This window comes from Lithobates pipiens, unplaced genomic scaffold, assembly GCF_037356315.1.
Source record: "Lithobates pipiens isolate NorthernLeopardFrog02 unplaced genomic scaffold, aLitPip1_a1.2 Scaffold_166, whole genome shotgun sequence".
Taxonomy (NCBI): Eukaryota; Metazoa; Chordata; class Amphibia; order Anura; family Ranidae; genus Lithobates; species Lithobates pipiens.
Genome location: NW_027507752.1, coordinates 725,700 through 745,361, shown reverse-complemented (window position 1 = coordinate 745,361; position 19,662 = coordinate 725,700). Strand labels below are relative to the sequence as shown.

Below are 19,662 nucleotides of genomic sequence, written 5' to 3'. Positions count from 1 at the left end.
TTGATTCTGCAAAGAAGTCATGGTAACAACTGAATAGGGAGGAATGCATAGATCAGTGAAAACGGATCCCATGGGGTCACCAACGCATCTGTTCCGCATGCAAGTGGATACCTTGTCCAAGACACAAAGCTGACTAACTTCATGTTGAATCTGGATGCTAGAAGATCTACGTCCGGAGTCCCCCATCTTTGGCAAACAGCCCAAAAAATGTCAGGGTGAAGAGACCATTCCCCTGGGAAAAATTGCTGGCGACTTTAGTGCCCCTGCCAATTCTCTACTCCCGGAATGAAGACTGCTGATGGGCACGGAATATTCCTTTCTGCCCAAGTTAGAATATGGTTCACCTCTCTCTGCGCTGAGATTGCCTTTTCCCTCGATGTTTGGGAACATTTGATCTCAGAAAACGAGATGGTGGAACTCCCGAAATTCTGATTCTGATTTGTATCTTAGAGACACCATGGAGATGACGCATCTGTCCCGAATCTCCTTTTGCCAGACTTCTGAGTATTTCAGAAGTCATCCCCCCACTCTGGTGAGGGCGGCACCTCTTCATGATGAGACTTTAGTATTCTGCTTTGCAGATTTGCCTGGGTCTGACACTGAGGTTTTCCTCTAGAGTCTGACAGCAGAGGCCATCGCCACTGCCTAGAGGCGGATTCCCCTGGCATGGAGAAAGTCAGTTTAAATGAAGGACGTTTATACTTTCTTTTGACTGGCAAAAGAGTACTCTTTCCACTAGAAATCGTTTGGATGTATTTATCCAAATCATCCCCCGTCACTCCCCATGAAAAGGGAAACTAGTCAGAAGCTTTTTGCAAGGTGCTTCAGCTGACCAATTTTTTAACCACAAGGTCCTACTCATGTGTATTAGCACAAGCGGAAGTCGGGATGCTTGGTGAATAGTCTTTCATGGCGTCTATGGCAAAACATAGTGCCATTGGTAGTTTAGCCAACTCACGGCCTGTTGTGGAGGGACCTTCTTAAGGGCCTCTTTGAACTGGTCCTTTAGGGACTGACAAATGCCTATTGCAGCGACTGCAAGCTGAGAAACGGCCCCTGCGAAGGAGGATTTTAACAGAAATTCCAACTTTTTATGTGTTGGAGCTTTAAGCATTTGTGCATTGTCTACTGGACAAGTTAAATTTATATTCACACTGGGAAATCGCAGCGTCAACTGCTGGTACCTGCCATCTTTGGAGGGAGAAAATGCTTATCCGGGTGATCCCATTCGACATAAATACACTTTTCTAGTAATGCATGGACCGGAAATGCATGAAAAGGCTGTAAAAGTTTTAAAGAACCCAAGGAAGAAACCGACCTTTCAGCTGGCTCTGTTAGTGGTAGCATGAAAGTGGAACGAACCATCTTCATAAGAGTTTGTACCATCAATCTCTCCGTTTGCAAGGTTGCAAAAGGTTCACCAACTGTTGTTTCCTCTGCAGAGGAATAATCGGCTCATTTTTCAGCATGATCGCCTGAGGGTAAATACCTCATCCTGTGCCCACTGCTCTCTTGGTAAAGGTTTTGAGGTGGGGGAAGGGGATCTAGCACACTTCCTATCCATTTGGATAGAGGATGCGATTAAAGCCGCTAATCTTCCTTTTAAGCCCTGCAGGGCAGAGGAAAATGCATCTTCAATCACGTATACAAGCTCAAGTGCACTTGGGTTATGCAGGACAAAGATCCGAAACACAACAGCAAGTCCACCTTCAAATGGTTCAAACAAAGTAAAATGTAGGTTTTGGAGTGGCCTAGTCAAAGCCCAGACTTAAATCTAATGGAGATGCTGTATCATGACCTTATACAGGCTGTTCATGCTGAAAAACCCCCCAATGTGGCTGAATTAAAACAATTCTGCAGAGTGGGCCAAAATTGCTCCACAGCGATGTGAAAGACTCATTGCCAGTTATCACAAACACTTGATTGCAGTTGTTGCTGCCAAAGGTGGCACAACCAGTTATTAGGTTTAGGGGGTGATTACATTTTCACATAAAGCCAGACAGGTTTGGACATTTTTTTTTGCCTTAATATAATAATAAAATTTGTTTGATAATCTGAGTAATTTAAGTGTGACAAATATGCACAAAAAAAAAAAAAAAACTGAAAAAATAGGATTTTTATAACAGCTTACCTGTAAAATCCTTTTGAGGTACATCACAGGACACAGAGTGTTGGTAATTACTAATGGGTTATATAGGGTATCACTAGGTGATTGGACACTGGCACACCCTAGACAGGAAGTTCAACCCCCTATATAACCCCTCCCCTTACTGGGAGCACCTCAGTTTTGTAGCAAAGCAATACAAGTATTAGAAGAGGGGAGGGACCTCTGTGTCCCGTGATGTACCTAAAAAAAAAAAGCATTTTACAGGTAAGCCGTTATAAAAACCCTATTTTCTTTCTCGTACTTTACGGGAAACAGAGTCTCAGTAATTACTGATGGGATGTCGTAGAGCAATGCTATCTGAGGGGAGGGGGAACAAGTAGGGTGTAATCAGACCTGAGGACCTTGTACCACTGCCTGCAGCACACTGCACCGAAAGGCGATATCCTCATGCCCTCTCACGTCCACCTGATAAAATCTGGTGAATGTATGGACCGAAGACCAGGTTGCGGCCTTACAGATTTGAGCCATAGAGGCCTGGTGATGCATTGCCCACGAAGCACTAATAGCCCTAGTGGAGGGCACCTCGATCTGAAAAGTCGGAACTTTCTGCTTCAAACCATAAGCTTGAACAATTACTTGTCGAATCCGCCAACAATGGTAGATTTTGACACTGCCTGTCCTCTATTAGGACCTTCCGGCAATACAAACAACACTTCAGTTTTGTGACCCTAAGCAGTCGCTCCCAGATAGGCTTTGACTGCTCTCACTACATCCAAAGAATGCAGTGAGCCTATTATTATGAGTTCACTGATCCCAGCAAAATTCTAAACATGGCTTCATATTTACATTTGAAATTGAATATAATTAGCTTTAACCTCCTATGGACATCCCATAATGTATGAAATTAAACTTACCCATGCTAGCATGGTTTCTTTCTCTGCCACGTGGTAAATCAGGCGCAGCGGTCTTGCTGAGCTGTGAATGCGGCAATGAAGATAACGGTAGAGGTCAAACAGTCTTTGCTTCTCCGCCTCACTGGAATACGGGCCATCGGGCTCAGGGCTGTAGAGAGAAACAGTAAAATATATCCTGTTGTTTTTGGATAACTCAAAGGCTTAAGAAAACGTAGAACTAAACATCCAAACACCTTCTTACTTCTCCCAGCAACTCAGGTGACAAAACTGAGGTCCCGAGTCTGCTTCGGCCATTTGGTGCCCCCCAAACTCTCTCTTAGAGTTTCATTTATATTAGCTTGAAGAATGCAACAGAAGTGGGAACACCTGAGGTGGTCAAGAATAGAGCTAAGAAATAATCAGGGAAACCTCCCCACAAATTCCCTAAGCCCTCGTTGCCACCGGTGTGACTTGGCATGTGATTTGACATTTCCAAATCGCATGACAAGTTGCACCCCATTGCTGGCAAGATTATGGAAAAGGTTCCTGCATGACTTTTTACCAATTTTATTGCAACTTGCATAGACTTCTGTTAAAGTAGAAGTAAACCCTCCTATCGTTTTCAGCCAAGGAAGCCGCCATCTTGGCCTCCCTTTAATCTTTAACTGTCATGAAGCTGCACATGTGATCAGTTATGACACCGGCCATTGGATGGTTTGACAGTTTGGTTGAGAGCCCAACCAATGTGACAGTTAGCATTTCCGGCATGCCATGTTTTTCAAAACTGTTAGATGGATGGGTTTACTTACGCTTTAAGTGAAGTCGCAGGTCACGATGAAATCGGAAATGCAAACTGCAGTGATGTGCGGCTTTGAAATCGCACTGAAGTAGCACGATTTCAAAGCCGCACTGGTGTGAACCAGAACTAAGAGCCGGTTCACACTGAGGCAGCACGACTTGCAGCGCGACTGCCTCAGGTGACCGGGATCCGACTTGAGCGGCGGCTTGTGAAATGACTTCTGTATAGAAGTCAATGCAAGTCGCCCCAAAAGTCGTAAGGAACCTTTTTCTAAGTCGGAGCAACTTGAGTCGCTCCGATTAGAACGGTTCCATTGCATAGAGCGGGACGCGACTTGTCAGGTGGCTAAGTCGCCCGACGGGTCGCCCCTGTGTGAACCGGCCCTAAGGGTTTAAATATGTAGAAAAACAAAACTTTGTAAACCATTTAAATTTGTATTTAGACAATACATAATTGTAACATCTATATGCATACCTTTAGGATTGAAATATTTGGCACATTAGGACTGACCATACATACCAACTACTCATGTCACTGTACCCTCATTGGTGCAGATTATGGTTACTGAAGGGTTTCCCAAACCTGTCCTCCAGCTCCACCAATAGTGAATTTGTTACAGACAGCCTCACGCATTAGTGTCTCAAAAAGGCACAATTTACTTTGCTTGACGAAAGATTCACAAAACAGGCGCCATTGGTGGGACCACAGGGTGGGTTAGGGATACTTTGTAACAGAAAACAATACAATTTCCAGGTGGATCATGCTGTCATTGTCATCGCAATGGTTCGAAAAGGGGAGCCGACCATAACAAAAAGAGACCGGTACCATTTCTATAAAAGCATATAGAACATTATGGACAACGATTAATCACTGAAAACACACAATAGTTTCCCACAATATCAGAAACAAAGTTCCTCCAGCAATCTCCTCCCCAATGCAATGAGCTCAACGACCCAATCAACCAAGCATCATAAAAGAAGGATTTCCTAGAAAATGCCCAGATGCCCTCTCTCCGAACAAAACACTCTAAAAACAACCATTATGAGCGATAAGCAGAGTCCACCATTGCAGCTTTGTGAAAATGCTAGTTGTCTGGCTGCTAGGGCTGAAACGAATCGATTAATTGACAACTAATCGATTATGAAATTAATTGATTACTATTTTCATAATCGATTAATCGGCCAGTAACATAATGGGGTTAAAAAAAACAAAATGAGCCCTTTATAATACAAAAAGAGCAAAATAATCGCTACTGTAAATATTACTTTCACTGTTCTACAGTAAAAAAAAAAAAATGAACCCCTTCCAGTAGCGATTATCTGCTTTTTTCTACTATAAAGGGCTTATTTTAGTTTTTTGAACCCCATTATGTTACTAAATGTCTTAGATCTGGTTCATATCTATGTGTTTATTGGTGCTTTTTGCAGAAACGCACTACAGTTCACTTACATGGTTTCCTATGGGACACGTTCATATCTGAAAGGGTCGGGGACTTTTACCGCAAAATGGTGCTTTATTGGATCAATATACTTCAATAGAGAAGCTGCAGAAAAGCATGTAATGCGTTTTTGCAGCAATTTGTGTTTTTTAATCTATCCAAAAAAAATGAAAAAAATGCAAATTGCAGTAAAATCACGTGCGCAAAAATCAAAACATACAGCAAAAAGCACTGTAGAAAACAAATCAAAAGCAAACTGCATAGGTGTGTACCGGGCCTTATGCTGACCACACCGATCAATTTTTCAGATGAGAATATTCAGACGAAAAATCTTTGTACATTCGCTGAATGAAAGAATTTCTGTTTGAACATTTTCACTTGTTTTTAACATGAATGTAATTTCTGAACGAAAACCACATCCACTGTCTGAAAATTCCTTTGACCAAGCAGTTTTCTATTATTTCCAAATTTTCCCGTCACTGTGGTTGAACATGAAAGTCAATGTGACCCACTTTTTATTCATTTTTTAAGGTTATTAACCGATTAATCGAAACAATAAAATCGGCCAACTAATCGATTATGAAAATAATCGTTAGTTGCAGCCCTACTGGCTGCCATGCTAATTCTCAACATTTATAATAATATTTTATTTCTTAGTCACTGAGCAAGAACAACACAACAGCTAAGTCAGAGACTTTTTTTTTTTAAATAACAAAAAGGTACCTTTACAAACATATCTATACTTACCTACTCTGTGCAACGGAATCGCACAGAGCGGCTGCGAACCTCCTCTTTTCGGGTCACCCAACCACGCTCCAGGCCCCTCCTCTCCATCCAGTGTCCCCAAGGAAAGCCGTGCGTGCTTGCACCCGAATCCTGCTGCTGCGTCCACACAGACAGCGTGACTCGGTCCAGCCCCCGCTCCCTCGTCACTGGCTTTGACTGACAGCACCGGAAGCCAATGGCTCCCAGTGCCCCAGCAAAGACAGTGAGAGGAGAAAAGGCTGCAGAATTGCAGGGCTCAGGAAAGTAAAAGGGGGGGGGGGGTTAGAGGGGGGTGCTGACACCTAAACATTTACGAATGTTACCAATTTATGAATGCATTACGGTAAAAACATTTAAAACTTTACAACCACTTTAAGGATTGAAGACACTAGATTAGCAATGGCACATCATATTTTACTCAGGACGGGATTACATTAACTTTTCCTATTTTCTCCATGCCGTGTCACAGCTGTTTTGTAAAGTACCGTATTTATTGGCGTATAACACGCACTTTTTTCCCCTTAAAAGCAGGGGGAAATCGTGGGCGCGTGTTATACGCCGATCCCCCGAAATTCTGAGCCTCTGGGCGGCTTTCAGCCTCCTTCGGCTCTTCAAGGCGACTTTCGGCCGCCCTCGGCAGCTTTCGGCCGCCCTCGGAAGCTTTCGGCGGCCAAAAGCTTCCGAGAACGGCCGAAAGCTGCCCGAGAAGAGCCGAAGGCGGCCAGAGGCCCGCCGAGAACTACCGCACGCTGCCGAGATACACATCCGGTTCTGTATCTCGGCGGCAGCATTTAAAAAAAATAAAATAGACACGGCTGCAATGGGGGACAAGACTGCACTGGTGGACAAGGCTGCATAAGGCTGCAATGGTGGACAAGGCTGCATAAGGCTGCTATGGTGGACAAGGCTGCATAAGGCTGCAATGGTGGACAAGGCTGCATAAGGCTGCAATGGTGGACAAGGCTGCATAAGGCTGCAATGGTGGACAAGGCTGCATAAGGCTGCAATGGTGGACAAGGCTGCATAAGGCTGCAATGGTGGACAAGGCTGCATAAGGCTGCAATGGTGGACAAGGCTGCATAAGGCTGCAATGGTGGACAAGGCTGCATAAGGCTGCAATGGTGGACAAGGCTGCATAAGGCTGCAATGGTGGACAAGGCTGCATAAGGCTGCAATGGTGGACAAGGCTGCATAAGGCTGCAATGGTGGACAAGGCTGCATAAGGCTGCAATGGTGGACAAGGCTGCATAAGGCTGCAATGGTGGACAAGGCTGCATAAGGCTGCAATGGTGGACAAGGCTGCATAAGGCTGCAATGGTGGACAAGGCTGCATAAGGCTGCAATGGTGGACAAGGCTGCATAAGGCTGCAATGGTGGACAAGGCTGCATAAGGCTGCAATGGTGGACAAGGCTGCATAAGGCTGCAATGGTGGGCAAGGCTGCAATGGTGGACAAGGCTGCAGATGACATTGATGGGCATATAAATGTAATTTTTTTTTTTCCCTTAAACTTCCCTCCTAAAAGTTTTTTTCCTTAAAATTCCCTCCTAAACTTGGGGTGCGTGTTATACGCCGATAAATACGGTACCTGGTAAACTGCGGAAGTTGTCGGTAGGTGTCCGGGATGTCCAGGGGTTTGTATATAAAGTGTAATAGCTCTGGCACACCCACAAGAGACACACTATATGAGCAGCATCGCAGCGCACCAGCTAGAGCCTGCAAAGAGTTCTGGGCCTTCATGGCCTCCTGGATCTTCGACTTGCAGCCAGAGACGGCATAGAAGGACTCTTTGTCAGTGGACAGCAGCACCAAACACACTGTGCACTGGGGATCCAAGTAGGAGATGTAGGCGTAAAAGTAGCCATCAGGGTTGAAGCATGGGAGGCAGATGGGAGTCCAGATCTCGCCGGCTTGGAAGGCTGAGGAGGCCCCGATTAGGTTCAGGAGAAGATGAAGGTCAGCAGGATCTAGGCGACAGTCCTCAATGACAGCCCGTTCCTGTACTACAGTGACCAGCTGATGGTCAGCCACCAATATGGAAAACACTAGATTGGTGGTGATAGCCTTAGTCAGTATGGAGCTTAAGGAATCACGAAGATGGCTGGGTAAGGCCAGGCATTGCACAGCACCCAACAGAAAACCAGGGTCAGTGTCCAACAAGTCCAGCAAGCTGTCCAGGATTTTCTCTGAGCCAGCAAGGAGGCGCCGCAGGTCGTAATTCTTCTTCTTTTCAAAGATTCGAGCTACGCTGGCCTGAGTTAACATGCTAATTATCTGGTAGTAAACATACAGAAGGTCCAGTCTTAACTGCTCATCCGACTGAGGGGAACGGGATACCGACACCAATACCAGGGGCCCCTGCTGCAGGAAGACAACTTTCTGATTCTCTGTGAAGAGAGGAATAACAAAAGTCAGCTTCATACAGACATTCCCCGTTATGCCCACAATATTCACAAACATACAGCAGGTGAAATATGTAAAGCTACCACTGCTGACCTCTCTTTCTGAAAATGCTATTACAGGACTATTAAATTAAATGACAAAAAAAAAAAAAGTATAAAAAGTTATTTATCGCATGGCTGCCATCAGTGGGGGTAGACCTGTTGCAACTGTAAGGGGCCCCTGGGCCCGACCGGGCCAGAAGAAGGCAGGACAGGTGAAGGGGATCCGTGCTGCGCTGTGTAGTATAGAAACGATCTCAGTTTCTCCAGTTCTCGTTTCATTGGTTTTAGACATCGAGCTCTTTAATGCCACCTCTGGCTACTATGTGCATGTGCACCCCTCGTGTGAATCAGATGAAAACGGACAGGCGGTCCAAACCGATCAGCCAAAGGAATGGAAAATAGGGTTTCCATCAGTCTGGATTTTGCAAATCGAATGTCAGCGGACATGTCAACACTGACATCCGACGCTCCATAGAGATATATGGAGCAACCGTTCAGGTCCGCCTGAAAAAACTGACAGGCAGATCTGAACGGGCTACATGTCTGAAAGGGCCCATACAGGTGTGTGTGTGTGTCTGACATATGTACAGGTATGTGAGGGGAGCGCTGACATATATACAGGTGTGTGTGTGTGTGTGTGTGTGTGTGTGTGTGTGTGTGTGTGTGTGTGTGTGGGGGGGGGGGGGTGGCTGACATATATACAGGTGTGTGTGTGCGTGTGTGTGTGTGGGGGGGGGGGTGGCTGACATATATACAGGTGTGTGTGTGTGTATGTGTGTGTGTGTGTGTGTTTTGGGGGGGGGGGGGCTGACATATATACAGGTGTGTGTGTGTGGGGGGGGGGGGGGGGTGGCTGACATATATACAGGTGTGTGTGTGTGTGTGTGTGTGTGTGTGTGTGTGTTTTGGGGGGGGGGGGCTGACATATATACAGGTGTGTGTGTGTGTTTTGGGGGGGGGCTGACATATATACAGGTGGGCCCCCCCCCCCCCCGAGTGCGTACAGGTGAGGTGGCCGGTGTGCAGATTTGGTAGGATGACCCATAGGGAAGGCCTGGGGTATTTGGTGGGTAGGTCTAAAGCTGTGTAAGGCTCCAATGGAAATCTTCTGCAAGAGGGGCCGTGATCTCCCTCTGACGTCAGCCGGGGAGATCACGTGGCAGCTCGTCTCCTCCGCAGAAGCCCTGTATCATAGATGTAAAACGGCCGTGAGTCACGTGAACAGCCTGAAGACAGCTCAAAATTCGGTATTTAGAATGCTCGTTTTTGAAAACTACTTACATAGTGTGCTATGGGGGGGGGGGGAGAGAGAGAGAGAGAGAGAGAGACAGACAGAGAGGGAGACGACAGGCACAAAGGAGGGGGAAGAGAGGACAGCAGTGTATGATGCAGGGAGGTACTCTAGCCAAGGTGGTCAGGGCTGAGCAGTCCTGATTTTGGTGGTCAGCACAGACACAGAGCAGGGAATACAGGAAGTGGCAGGTTCAGGGAGGTTTTTTTTTGTTTTGTTTACACAGTTTGGGGGGGGCAGATTACACAACACAAGCACTGCGCTGTGTAATCTGCTTTAAGGGACCAGGATCTGTATATGTTTTTGGGATTAACACTTTAATCTAAACAATGCCAAACAAACTGCATATTTGATTATTCCATCAATGAGGTAAGGCAATGTTGTACATAAAAGTCAGACTTTCATGAGGAGTCATTATGCAAGGTTTTTGGGAAATCTTCAAATAAGTGACAGTATGATCAAAAGGTGGCATCACTGCTGCCTCTAACAAACCATAGTAATGAGAGATATTAGGATCAAGACTTAGCATAAAATAATTGACAGGTTTTCCTTAAAACCATCAGTTCTGATTTCACCTTTGTACACTTTTTTTTTCTAAATTCCAGCTCCGCTATGCACCAATATAACATTCATGCACTTTGCAAATATAGTAACACTTTCCATTAAATCTAGAGTCGCCTATTTTTCTTGTGATAATCCATATAGCCAGAGGTTTCTCCTGATCAGACTAGAGGTCATGACACAGGAAGGAGTTGACCAGCTGACCTCATTAGCACACACCTTGCACCATCCACTCTTCCATTCCCAGGTGCACATTTTTTAAATAGTTACATAGAAGGTGAGGTTGAAAAAAAAAGACACAAGTTCATCAAGTCCAACCTATGTGTGCGATTATATGTCAGTATTACATTTAGGGATGCACCGAATGGGTTTTTTGGCGCCAAAACCGATACCGAAAATATATCTTCCTTGATCCCGAAAAACGGAAACTGATACCGAAATTGACCGTTTTTAAAAAATATTTTTATACAGGAGACGGCCAGAGACTGCAGACATGCTACAGGAGACGGCCAGAGACTGCAGACATGCTACAGGAGACGGCCAGAGACTGCAGACATGCTACAGGAGACGGCCAGAGACTGCAGACATGGTACAGGAGACGGCCAGAGACTGCAGACATGGTACAGGAGACGGCCAGAGACTGCAGACATGCTACAGGAGACGGCCAGAGACTGGCGACATGGTACAGGAGATGGCCAGAGACTGCAGCGCTGCGCCAACTTCCTGGCAGGCTCTGCACATGTTCCATGCGAACACGCCTGAGCTCATCCCTAGTCTGGATAATTAAAATCCCCCATTGTGATAACACTTCCCATCCTTGCTGCTAATCCAAATTGAGATAGCAGATCAGTCTCCCCCTCCTCCATCAGGTTAGGGGGCCTATAGCATACTCCCACTATTATTTCCTCCTTAGTTTCAATCCCTTTGGAGCTCTACCCATAAGGATTCCACCTCCTCCCTAGCGCCCTTAGTGATGTCATCTCTCACATTCACTTGTTGATTATTCTTGATATATAGGCATACCCCTCCCCCTTTTTTACCCTCTCTATCCTTGTGATAAAGGGAATACCCCTTCAATGTTTGCCAGCCAATCATGAGAGCTGTTGAACCGGGTCTCTGAAATTCCCACAAAATCCAAATCCTCCTTGTACAACAGTATTTCTAGTTCACCCATCTCGTCCACCAGGCTCATGGCATTGGTGAACATGCCACGCAGTTTAGACCGGTCACATATTATTCTCTAATTGGGTGTTCCGAGATTGCAACTAGAACTTGCTACTATACTTACCTCAGGTTTATGTGCTTTGGTCAACCTACCACTAATGCCCCCCCCCCCACCCAATACTACCCTCTGGAATATGTTCCGAGGCAACTGACTATCTCTACCTCTGGATCCTCCCCCCCCCCCCCCCCAATCGCCTAGTTTAAAAACTCCATTAACTTTTCGGCCATCTTCATTCCCTGCTGATCTGCACCCTCCTCATTTAGGTGAAGTCCGCCCCTTCTATAGTACCGGTTATCGGCCCAGTCCTCCAGGAACCCAAACCCCTCCTTACTACACCAGCTCTTCAGCCACTTGTTTACTTCCCTAATCTCCCTCTGCCTTTGTGGTGTGGCTCGATGTACCGGTAGTATTCCTGAGAATACAACCTTGGAAGTCCTTTTCTTCAATTTAGCTCCCAAGTCCCTAAAATCGTTCTTTAGGACACTCCATCCACCTCTGACTTTGTAACTGGTGCCAACATGCACCATGAATGACAGCTGGGTCTTCCCCAGCCCCTCCCAGTAATCTGTCCACCAGATCCATGATGTGCCGAACCCGAGCGCCCGGTAGACAACATACTGTTTGGCACTTCAGGTCTTTGTTACAGATTGCCCTTTCTGTCCTTCTATGAATTGAGTCCCCTACCACCAGAATCTGTCTTCCCTTCGCTCCCCCCCCCCACTGGAGGAGTTCTTCCCCCGGCAACTAGGAGAGTCCCTCAGCTCCAGCAGTGCTGGTCCCCGATTGGGATAACCAATGTCACTCAATGGAGCGTACTTATTGAGATGCTCCAGCCCTGGATCGGTCTCCCTGGCACTCCCCTCTCTATTCTTTGCTAGTGCCTGCACCTCTGTCTCCACCCACCTCTGTGCTGGCCCCTGCCGTGTACGTTCCTGGCTCTCCTTTAGTATGGAGGGACTTCTCGGTGCTGACAGTTGCTTCCCCAGATTCAGAACCTGGGCCTTCCAGGGAAACAATACGCTTACATTTTGCACAGCAGTATTCACTTTTGATCAGATGATCAAGGAATGCATACATGCCGCAGGATCTACAACAAGTCGCCTCTCCACACCCGCCGGGCATCGTACCTATTCAATTTAATGGAGGATTGGGGAATTATACCCAGTCCAAACTACCCAAGAACTAGCTTCCTGACACCAATACTCAAGACAATACACAGGTACTCGCAGACCATGTGCAGAAATAAGAAAATGAAATGCAATCAGTGATCATCTTTGTCACTAAATACACAATCATACTGCATAGTGTATGGCAATCAGTATACAAGTACACAGGAGGGAGTGGACAAACACTCAGCTGTCAAGCCCTGATCCCAACTCCGCATAGCGGGAACTCGCATTCCCACATGCATTTTTTTTTTTTAGACCCCTTTCACACTGGGGCGTTTTACAGGCGTTTTTCATGCGCTTTAGCGTTAAAAAAAGCGCCTGAAAGAAGCTGCAACTGCAATCCCAATGTAAAAGCCCGAGTGCTTTCACACTGGGGTGCTGTGCTGGCAGAGCGTCAAAAAAAGTCCTGCAAGCAGCTTCTTTGCAGCGCTTTTGGAGCGGTGAATACAACGCTCCTAAAACACCCCTTCCCATTGAAATCAATGGGAAGCGCTTGTAAAACACCCGAAAAACGCCTGAAAAACGCTACTGGCAGCGTTTTGTGGGCACTTTTAACCCTTTATTTGGCCACTAGCAGGGGTTAAAAGCACCCCATTAACGCTTGAAAAACGCTGGTAAAGCGCTGCTAGTTTAAGCGGCGCTTTATGAGCGTTTTTCGGGCGCTGACATTTCACATTGGGACTGCAGATGAGGCTTCTTTCAAGCGCTTTTTTTTAACGCTAAAGCGCTTGAAAAACGCCTGAAAAACGCCCCAGTGTGAAAGGGGTCTTAGTGAGGGGGGGAGGAGGCGTTTGAGCATTTTCACTCATCACACATAAGGCAGTCCATCCACCTGAATGGGCTGCCCAACACACAGCAAATCGCCCCAAACAAGCTTCAGGACTATTTTTTTTAGAGCAGAGCTTGGTGCGTTTTTTACTGCAATTTCTGGTGCAGCGCATATCTGAAAGGAAACGCACAGATTTGAATGGAGCCTCATTGATCTTGTGTTACGGCACTAATTTCACTTTCAGGCCCCATTCACATCTAGCATAGTTGGAAGCGCATGTTTTGTGGCTCGTTTATCTTGTGACACGCATAGGGCAGCCTGTTGGTTACATGTGGTTAATGGAAAATTTTGGCATTTTGTGGATTTTTTTTACTGTGCGATGTGCAGCATTTGCCCCTCTTTTTTCACATGGCAAAATGTTTGCTTCTGTGTTTGTTGTCCTATTAACAATTAATAGCACTGAAAGCGCAACTAGTAATCTTAGCCCTTGTACACACGGTCGGAGATTCCGACGGAATGTGTCCGATTGGAGCGTTTTGTCGGATAATCCGACTGTGTGTGGTCTCCATCGGACTGTTTCCGTCGGACCAAGTTTTCCAACTTGTCGGTAAAATTTTCTGACAACATGATCCGATCGGACCTTGTCCAATCATGTGTAGAGAATTCCGATCGGACAAAGTGCCATGCATGCTCAGATCAAATTCCTAGACCAAAGCTATTGGCTACTAGCCTGAACGTAGTCCCGTCGTAACCAAATTACGTCATCACGTTCTGAACGATCGGATTTTCCGACAACTTTGTCCGACCGTGTGTATGCAACAGTTTCGGACAAAATCCGACGGATTTGGTTGTCGGAATGTCCGACCGCGTGTACAAGGGCTTAGATATATAAACATGGCCACACACTATACAATCTGCCAATTTTTGCCATGTGAAAAAACGAGGGTCAAATGCTGCAAAACACACTGTAACACACACACACAACTCACAAAACGCCAAAATGTCCCATTAACCACATGTCATTGAAATCAGCGGGCTGCCCTATGTGTGTCACAGGAAAAATGAGCCACAAAAGATGCGCTCGCACTATACTAGATGTGAATGGGCTCTGAAAGTAAATTTGGTGCGGTAACACAAGAACAATGAGGCTCCATTCACATAGTTTCCTTTCAGAAATGCCCTGCACTGAAAATGGAGGGAGGAGTGTACAAAGGTGAACTTACCCTTTAATGATGATTAAAATATAGGCTCAAGGTTTTCACCTACCTGAATGGATAGACCGGATTGAGTTATCACCACTCTGGACAAAACTGACCAGTGCCATCATGACACCCATGGTGGAAGACAGGGCCTCCTCATTACCGTAGCGTGAGTAAATCGGCTTTCCCGCCTCACTCAGGACAAAGACGTGCCTGCGCTTGATTCGCCAGCTCTCTGCGGTGACATCCTCCTCACGCTGAACTGGCGTAGTAGGTGGCGATACCTCAGGAGTGACAGTTTCGACCACTGAAGAAATGCCCGTGAAATCTACAGACTCCTCCAACGTAATGTCAGCGGAAGCCGAATCAGTTAGTTCCTTGAGGTCACTCTCATATTCTGCACCTATATTCCCAGCTTCTGGATCCTCAACAAATCCTACATCAGCACAATCCACAGCTGACGTTTCTCTAGAACACTTGCTGGAAATATCAGAAGACTGTTTCAAGTTATAATGTGCAAAGGACACGTCATCCAGTTCTGAATTCCCGTCGGAGGTAAGTAGTGCAGACTGTGGTGGTAAGTTCTCATGAAGCACAATACTAGGCATCCCATTTTCCTCATCACCCCCTACTGAGGAGATGTTGTGCTCTAATTCTTCCTGCATTTCTGCCCTACTTGAGTCACTGTCTACACTACCAACCTCATGATCTTCTGAAGCGAGACCATCGGGTGTTTTCTTCAAGCATTCTTCCATTAAAGTGCATTGCTCAGGAGTGTTTACAAACTGCTCCTCTTTCTCTGCAGTAATATTGCTACTAGAGTGGAAAGGTTCTTGTGAAGTAATGTCTGCTGCTTTGGGGTCTTCCCTATGCGCTACTGAATAACAGTGGTGTGCTTCTTCGGAGACACCCTGAGGCAAAAGAGCTGCCCCATCTTGTGCATTTACAGTCTGACTCTGCTTGTCTGAACCTAGAGTTAAATTCTGGGCATCAGTTTGGGCAAATCTTGTTTGTTGGCCATCGGGAACCTCATTCTTTAATGTGTAGACAAGGGGAGATGGTGGAGGCAGAGCAACAGAATTGACTGGACTCCTCTTGTCCTCTTGAGGTGCTGGAAATAAAATAAAATCAGTTAGTTATACATCTCAGCATGCAGAGATTTCCATTACGGACTTGTCCTTCTGCAAATACTAAATGCCTGATCTGCATGGTACTCCAATGGGTTCAATGCCTTAACGCTAAACTCCAGGCATTTTTTTTTTTGTTGCCGTTTTGGATGTAGAGGATAAGAGGTACAATTTTTTATAACTTTTTTGGTCTATAACCCCATGGGGGGTGGGGTGGATTCTCTCCCTCTGTGTGTTGTACAAGAAAAGGGGAGTGCAGGTGTCACCGGGACAGGAAGGCACAGACAGCAATAAAAAGTTGTCAGAAGTTCTTAACATTCAACATTCTTATAAAAGATCTTTGTTTTGTATCTGTGTCATGTTGTTTAGACTCAGGAATAGAGAGATGCCGGCAGCAACCATGGAGATTGTAAATCTAGGCATGCTCCAGCAGTGCAGAAAATTAGGGTATAGAGGTGACATTTTTAGGAACTTTTGGGCGCAATGGTAAAAAATAGAGAAAAGCACAGGTGGAAGTTAACATCATTTAAGTTTCATCCTCTCAACAGATACAAAATATATATCCTGCTGCTATGGGCAAACATCTCCAAATTTTCCTCAAATTTTTAAAACAAAATCACCACTATATGCAAAGCCTGTTAGCTAAATCACAAGCGCAGTGGTTTTTCAAAACACAATTTTTTTTTTGGGGGGGGGGGGGGGGGTACACTTTCGTTAATAAAAAGAAAATATAATATAATATATATATATATATATATATATATATATATATATATATATATATATATATATATATATATATTAAAAAACCCCACACAAAATATATCCCAATTTTTCGTATAATATGAAAGATGTTACATTGAGTAAATAGATACCCAACATGTCATGCTTTAAAATTGCACGCCCTTGTGGAACGGTGCCAAACTACGGTACTACGGGATTTGTGGAGCACCCCGCCACTGGGATCACTTTTCTTGGAAAGCCTATGTATAAAAAAAAAAAAAAAAAAAACTTAAAAAAGAAAATATACCCTAGTTATGGCATCTAGCTGCAGCCATAACCCCGGTATTTAACGTCAAAGTAATGACGTATATTTACAGTTTGGCTGTTACACATTACCCAGTGTGGCGGGGATCACGGGGCACATTACCCAGTGTGGCGGGGATCACGGGCCACATTACCCAGTGTGGCGGGGATCACGGAGCACATTAATTACCCAGTGTGGCGGGGATCACGGGGCACATTAATTACCCAGTGTGGCGGGGATCACGGGGCACATTACCCAGTGTGGCGGGGATCACGGGGCACATTAATTACCCAGTGTGGCGGGGATCACGGGGCACATTAATTACCCAGTGTGGCGGGGATCACGGGGCACATTAATTACCCAGTGTGGCGGGGATCACGGGGCACATTAATTACCCAGTGTGGCGGGGATCACGGGGCACATTAATTACCCAGTGTGGCGGGGATCACGGGGCACATTAATTACCCAGTGTGGCGGGGATCACGGGGCACATTAATTACCCAGTGTGGCGGGGATCACGGGGCACATTAATTACCCAGTGTGGCGGGGATCACGGGGCACATTAATTACCCAGTGTGGCGGGGATCACGGGGCACATTAATTACCCAGTGTGGCGGGGATCACGGGGCACATTAATTACCCAGTGTGGCGGGGATCACGGGGCACATTACCCAGTGTGGCGGGGATCACGGGGCACATTACCCAGTGTGGCGGGGATCACGGGGCACATTACCCAGTGTGGCGGGGATCACGGGGCACATTACCCAGTGTGGCGGGGATCACGGGGCACATTACCCAGTGTGGCGGGGATCACGGGGCACATTACCCAGTGTGGCGGGGATCACGGGGCACATTACCCAGTGTGGCTGGGATCACGGGGCACATTACCCAGTGTGGCGGGGATCACGGGGCACATTACCCAGTGTGGCGGGGATCACGGGGCACATTACCCAGTGTGGCGGGGATCACGGGGCACATTACCCAGTGTGGCGGGGATCTGTCTGCTTTCTGAAACATCAGATTGAAACTCCCAAGGCAGGATTAGAACCCGATTGTTGAATGGAAGAGACTTAAAGAAATAGCAAGGAGTGTGTATTGGACAAGTTTATTAATTTGTCTGCATCACAAACCAGGGTCCCCAGATTATCAGATTACAGAAAAAAAAATAGGAAGAGGTGGCTGGGTGTACTACAGCAATGCCTGGATGAATAAATTAGGCCTGAGCAGTTTTCTGTATCACAAAGCTTTATTTTTTTATGTTGACTCGTGTATTTGTAGGCAGAACTCCAGACAAAAAAAAAAAAATACCACCTTTAGGTCAGTTAGGCTTCATGCACACGGGACGTTTTTATAACCTCTCCAGAACGATTTAACTTGACAGATAGTAACCCGCGCTTAAAACATCCATTTTGCCGCGTTTCGAAGCATTTTTAAAAACCTCTGTAAAACGAAATGCGGCTAAACACAAGTTGCCATGTTTAGAAGCATCTTCTGAACCCTTCTTTTGCGTTCCAAAAAAAGCCTCTAAACTCAACTTCCTAGAAGCGACTGTAAAATGACCTCATGTACATGTACTGATAAGATAACAGAGGAGAGGTCAGGAGCAGTTGAAAAAAAACAAAAACAAAAAAAAAACCACCTAACTGCTCCTAAACGTCCGTTTACTAGCAGCCGTGTACATGAGGCCTTATATATTCAGTAAAATGCACTAAAGCCCCATAAACACTATCAGATTTTCTGCTGATTTTTGTCTTCAGATTTACCAAAACCATGTAGTAGAAGGGCCGGCCTGATTACATACACATTGAAACTCCTAAGGTTTGACCTCATATTATATGGTTTTAGTAAATCTGAAGGAAAAAAATAAATAAAAAATCAGCAGAAAATCTGATAGTGTGTATGGGGCTTTAAAGATTTTCACTTCTATCCCCATTTTACCTGTAATGCTGCACTGTCCTTGATTCACATACTAACCTGCCCAACGATCCATTGCACTACTGCCACATGCCAAAATCTCACACCATCGCGTTTTTTTTTTTTCCTGAAGTGATTGGGAGTTGTCCAGCAGTCCTGATGACATGTGCAGCCTTGCCCCCCCCCCCCCCCCCCAGCTAATTTCTCTGTCTGCAGCCTTCTGGGATATCCCAGGGAGGCTGTAGGAGCAGCACACATCATTCTCGTCTGGTCAAGAATAGCATTGGGGGGGTTGAACTATATATATAAAAAAAAAAAAAAAAATTTTATTATATATATATATATATATATAATTTAAATTTTTTTTTAAGTAGTTGTAAACCCTTACAACCAACTTTGACCTACAGATAAGCCTAAATTAAGGCTTACCTGTAGGTCCAAGAAATATCACCTATACGGTTTAGGAGAGATTTACCCGTAGACAGCGGCGTGCATGCGCACTGGACAGGCCGCAGATTGCTGCGATATGCCGCTCGTGTCGGCTCCCGTGCGCATGCATGGGAGTGACGTCATCGCGGCTCCGTCGAATCACAGCGCCGGAGCAGCGAGACACGGAAGTCGCTCCGGGATCCATGGCAGCGGCGAAGAGGAAGACGGAGAACCGCTTCGGGGGCTTCGTTCTGAGGTAAGTTATTCATAATGAGCTAGTATGCTGTGCATACTAGCTCATTATGCCTTTGCCTTACAGGGTGTGTTTTTTTTTTTTTGCCTTTACTTCCTCTTTAATGCAGGCAGGGCTTACTACTGTGTTATTGAAGCAGAAAAGTGAAGGAGAATCCCTGTAATGGGGACACAGACAACAAAAAATAATCCCAATGGATTCTAACTATTTAAGTCCATCCAGAACTAAAAGAAGAAAAATAAATAAATAAATA

At 45.7% G+C, this 19,662-nt stretch overlaps 1 protein-coding gene across 3 annotated transcripts in view; it reads right to left on the bottom strand.

Moving 5' to 3' along the window:
- LOC143986498 (vacuolar fusion protein MON1 homolog B-like) overlaps positions 1-19,662 on the bottom strand; it is a 48,023-nt gene that overhangs the window by 5,034 nt on the left and 23,327 nt on the right. For all 3 annotated transcript variants that reach the window (XM_077484844.1, XM_077484845.1, XM_077484843.1), the window contains exons 3-5: positions 14,727-15,770; positions 7,590-8,388; positions 3,022-3,169 (exon numbers count right to left, since the gene is read on the bottom strand). In XM_077484844.1, coding sequence (XP_077340970.1) covers positions 3,022-3,169; positions 7,590-8,388; positions 14,727-15,770 — 1,991 coding nt within the window. The remainder of the gene's footprint in view (positions 1-3,021; positions 3,170-7,589; positions 8,389-14,726; positions 15,771-19,662) is intronic.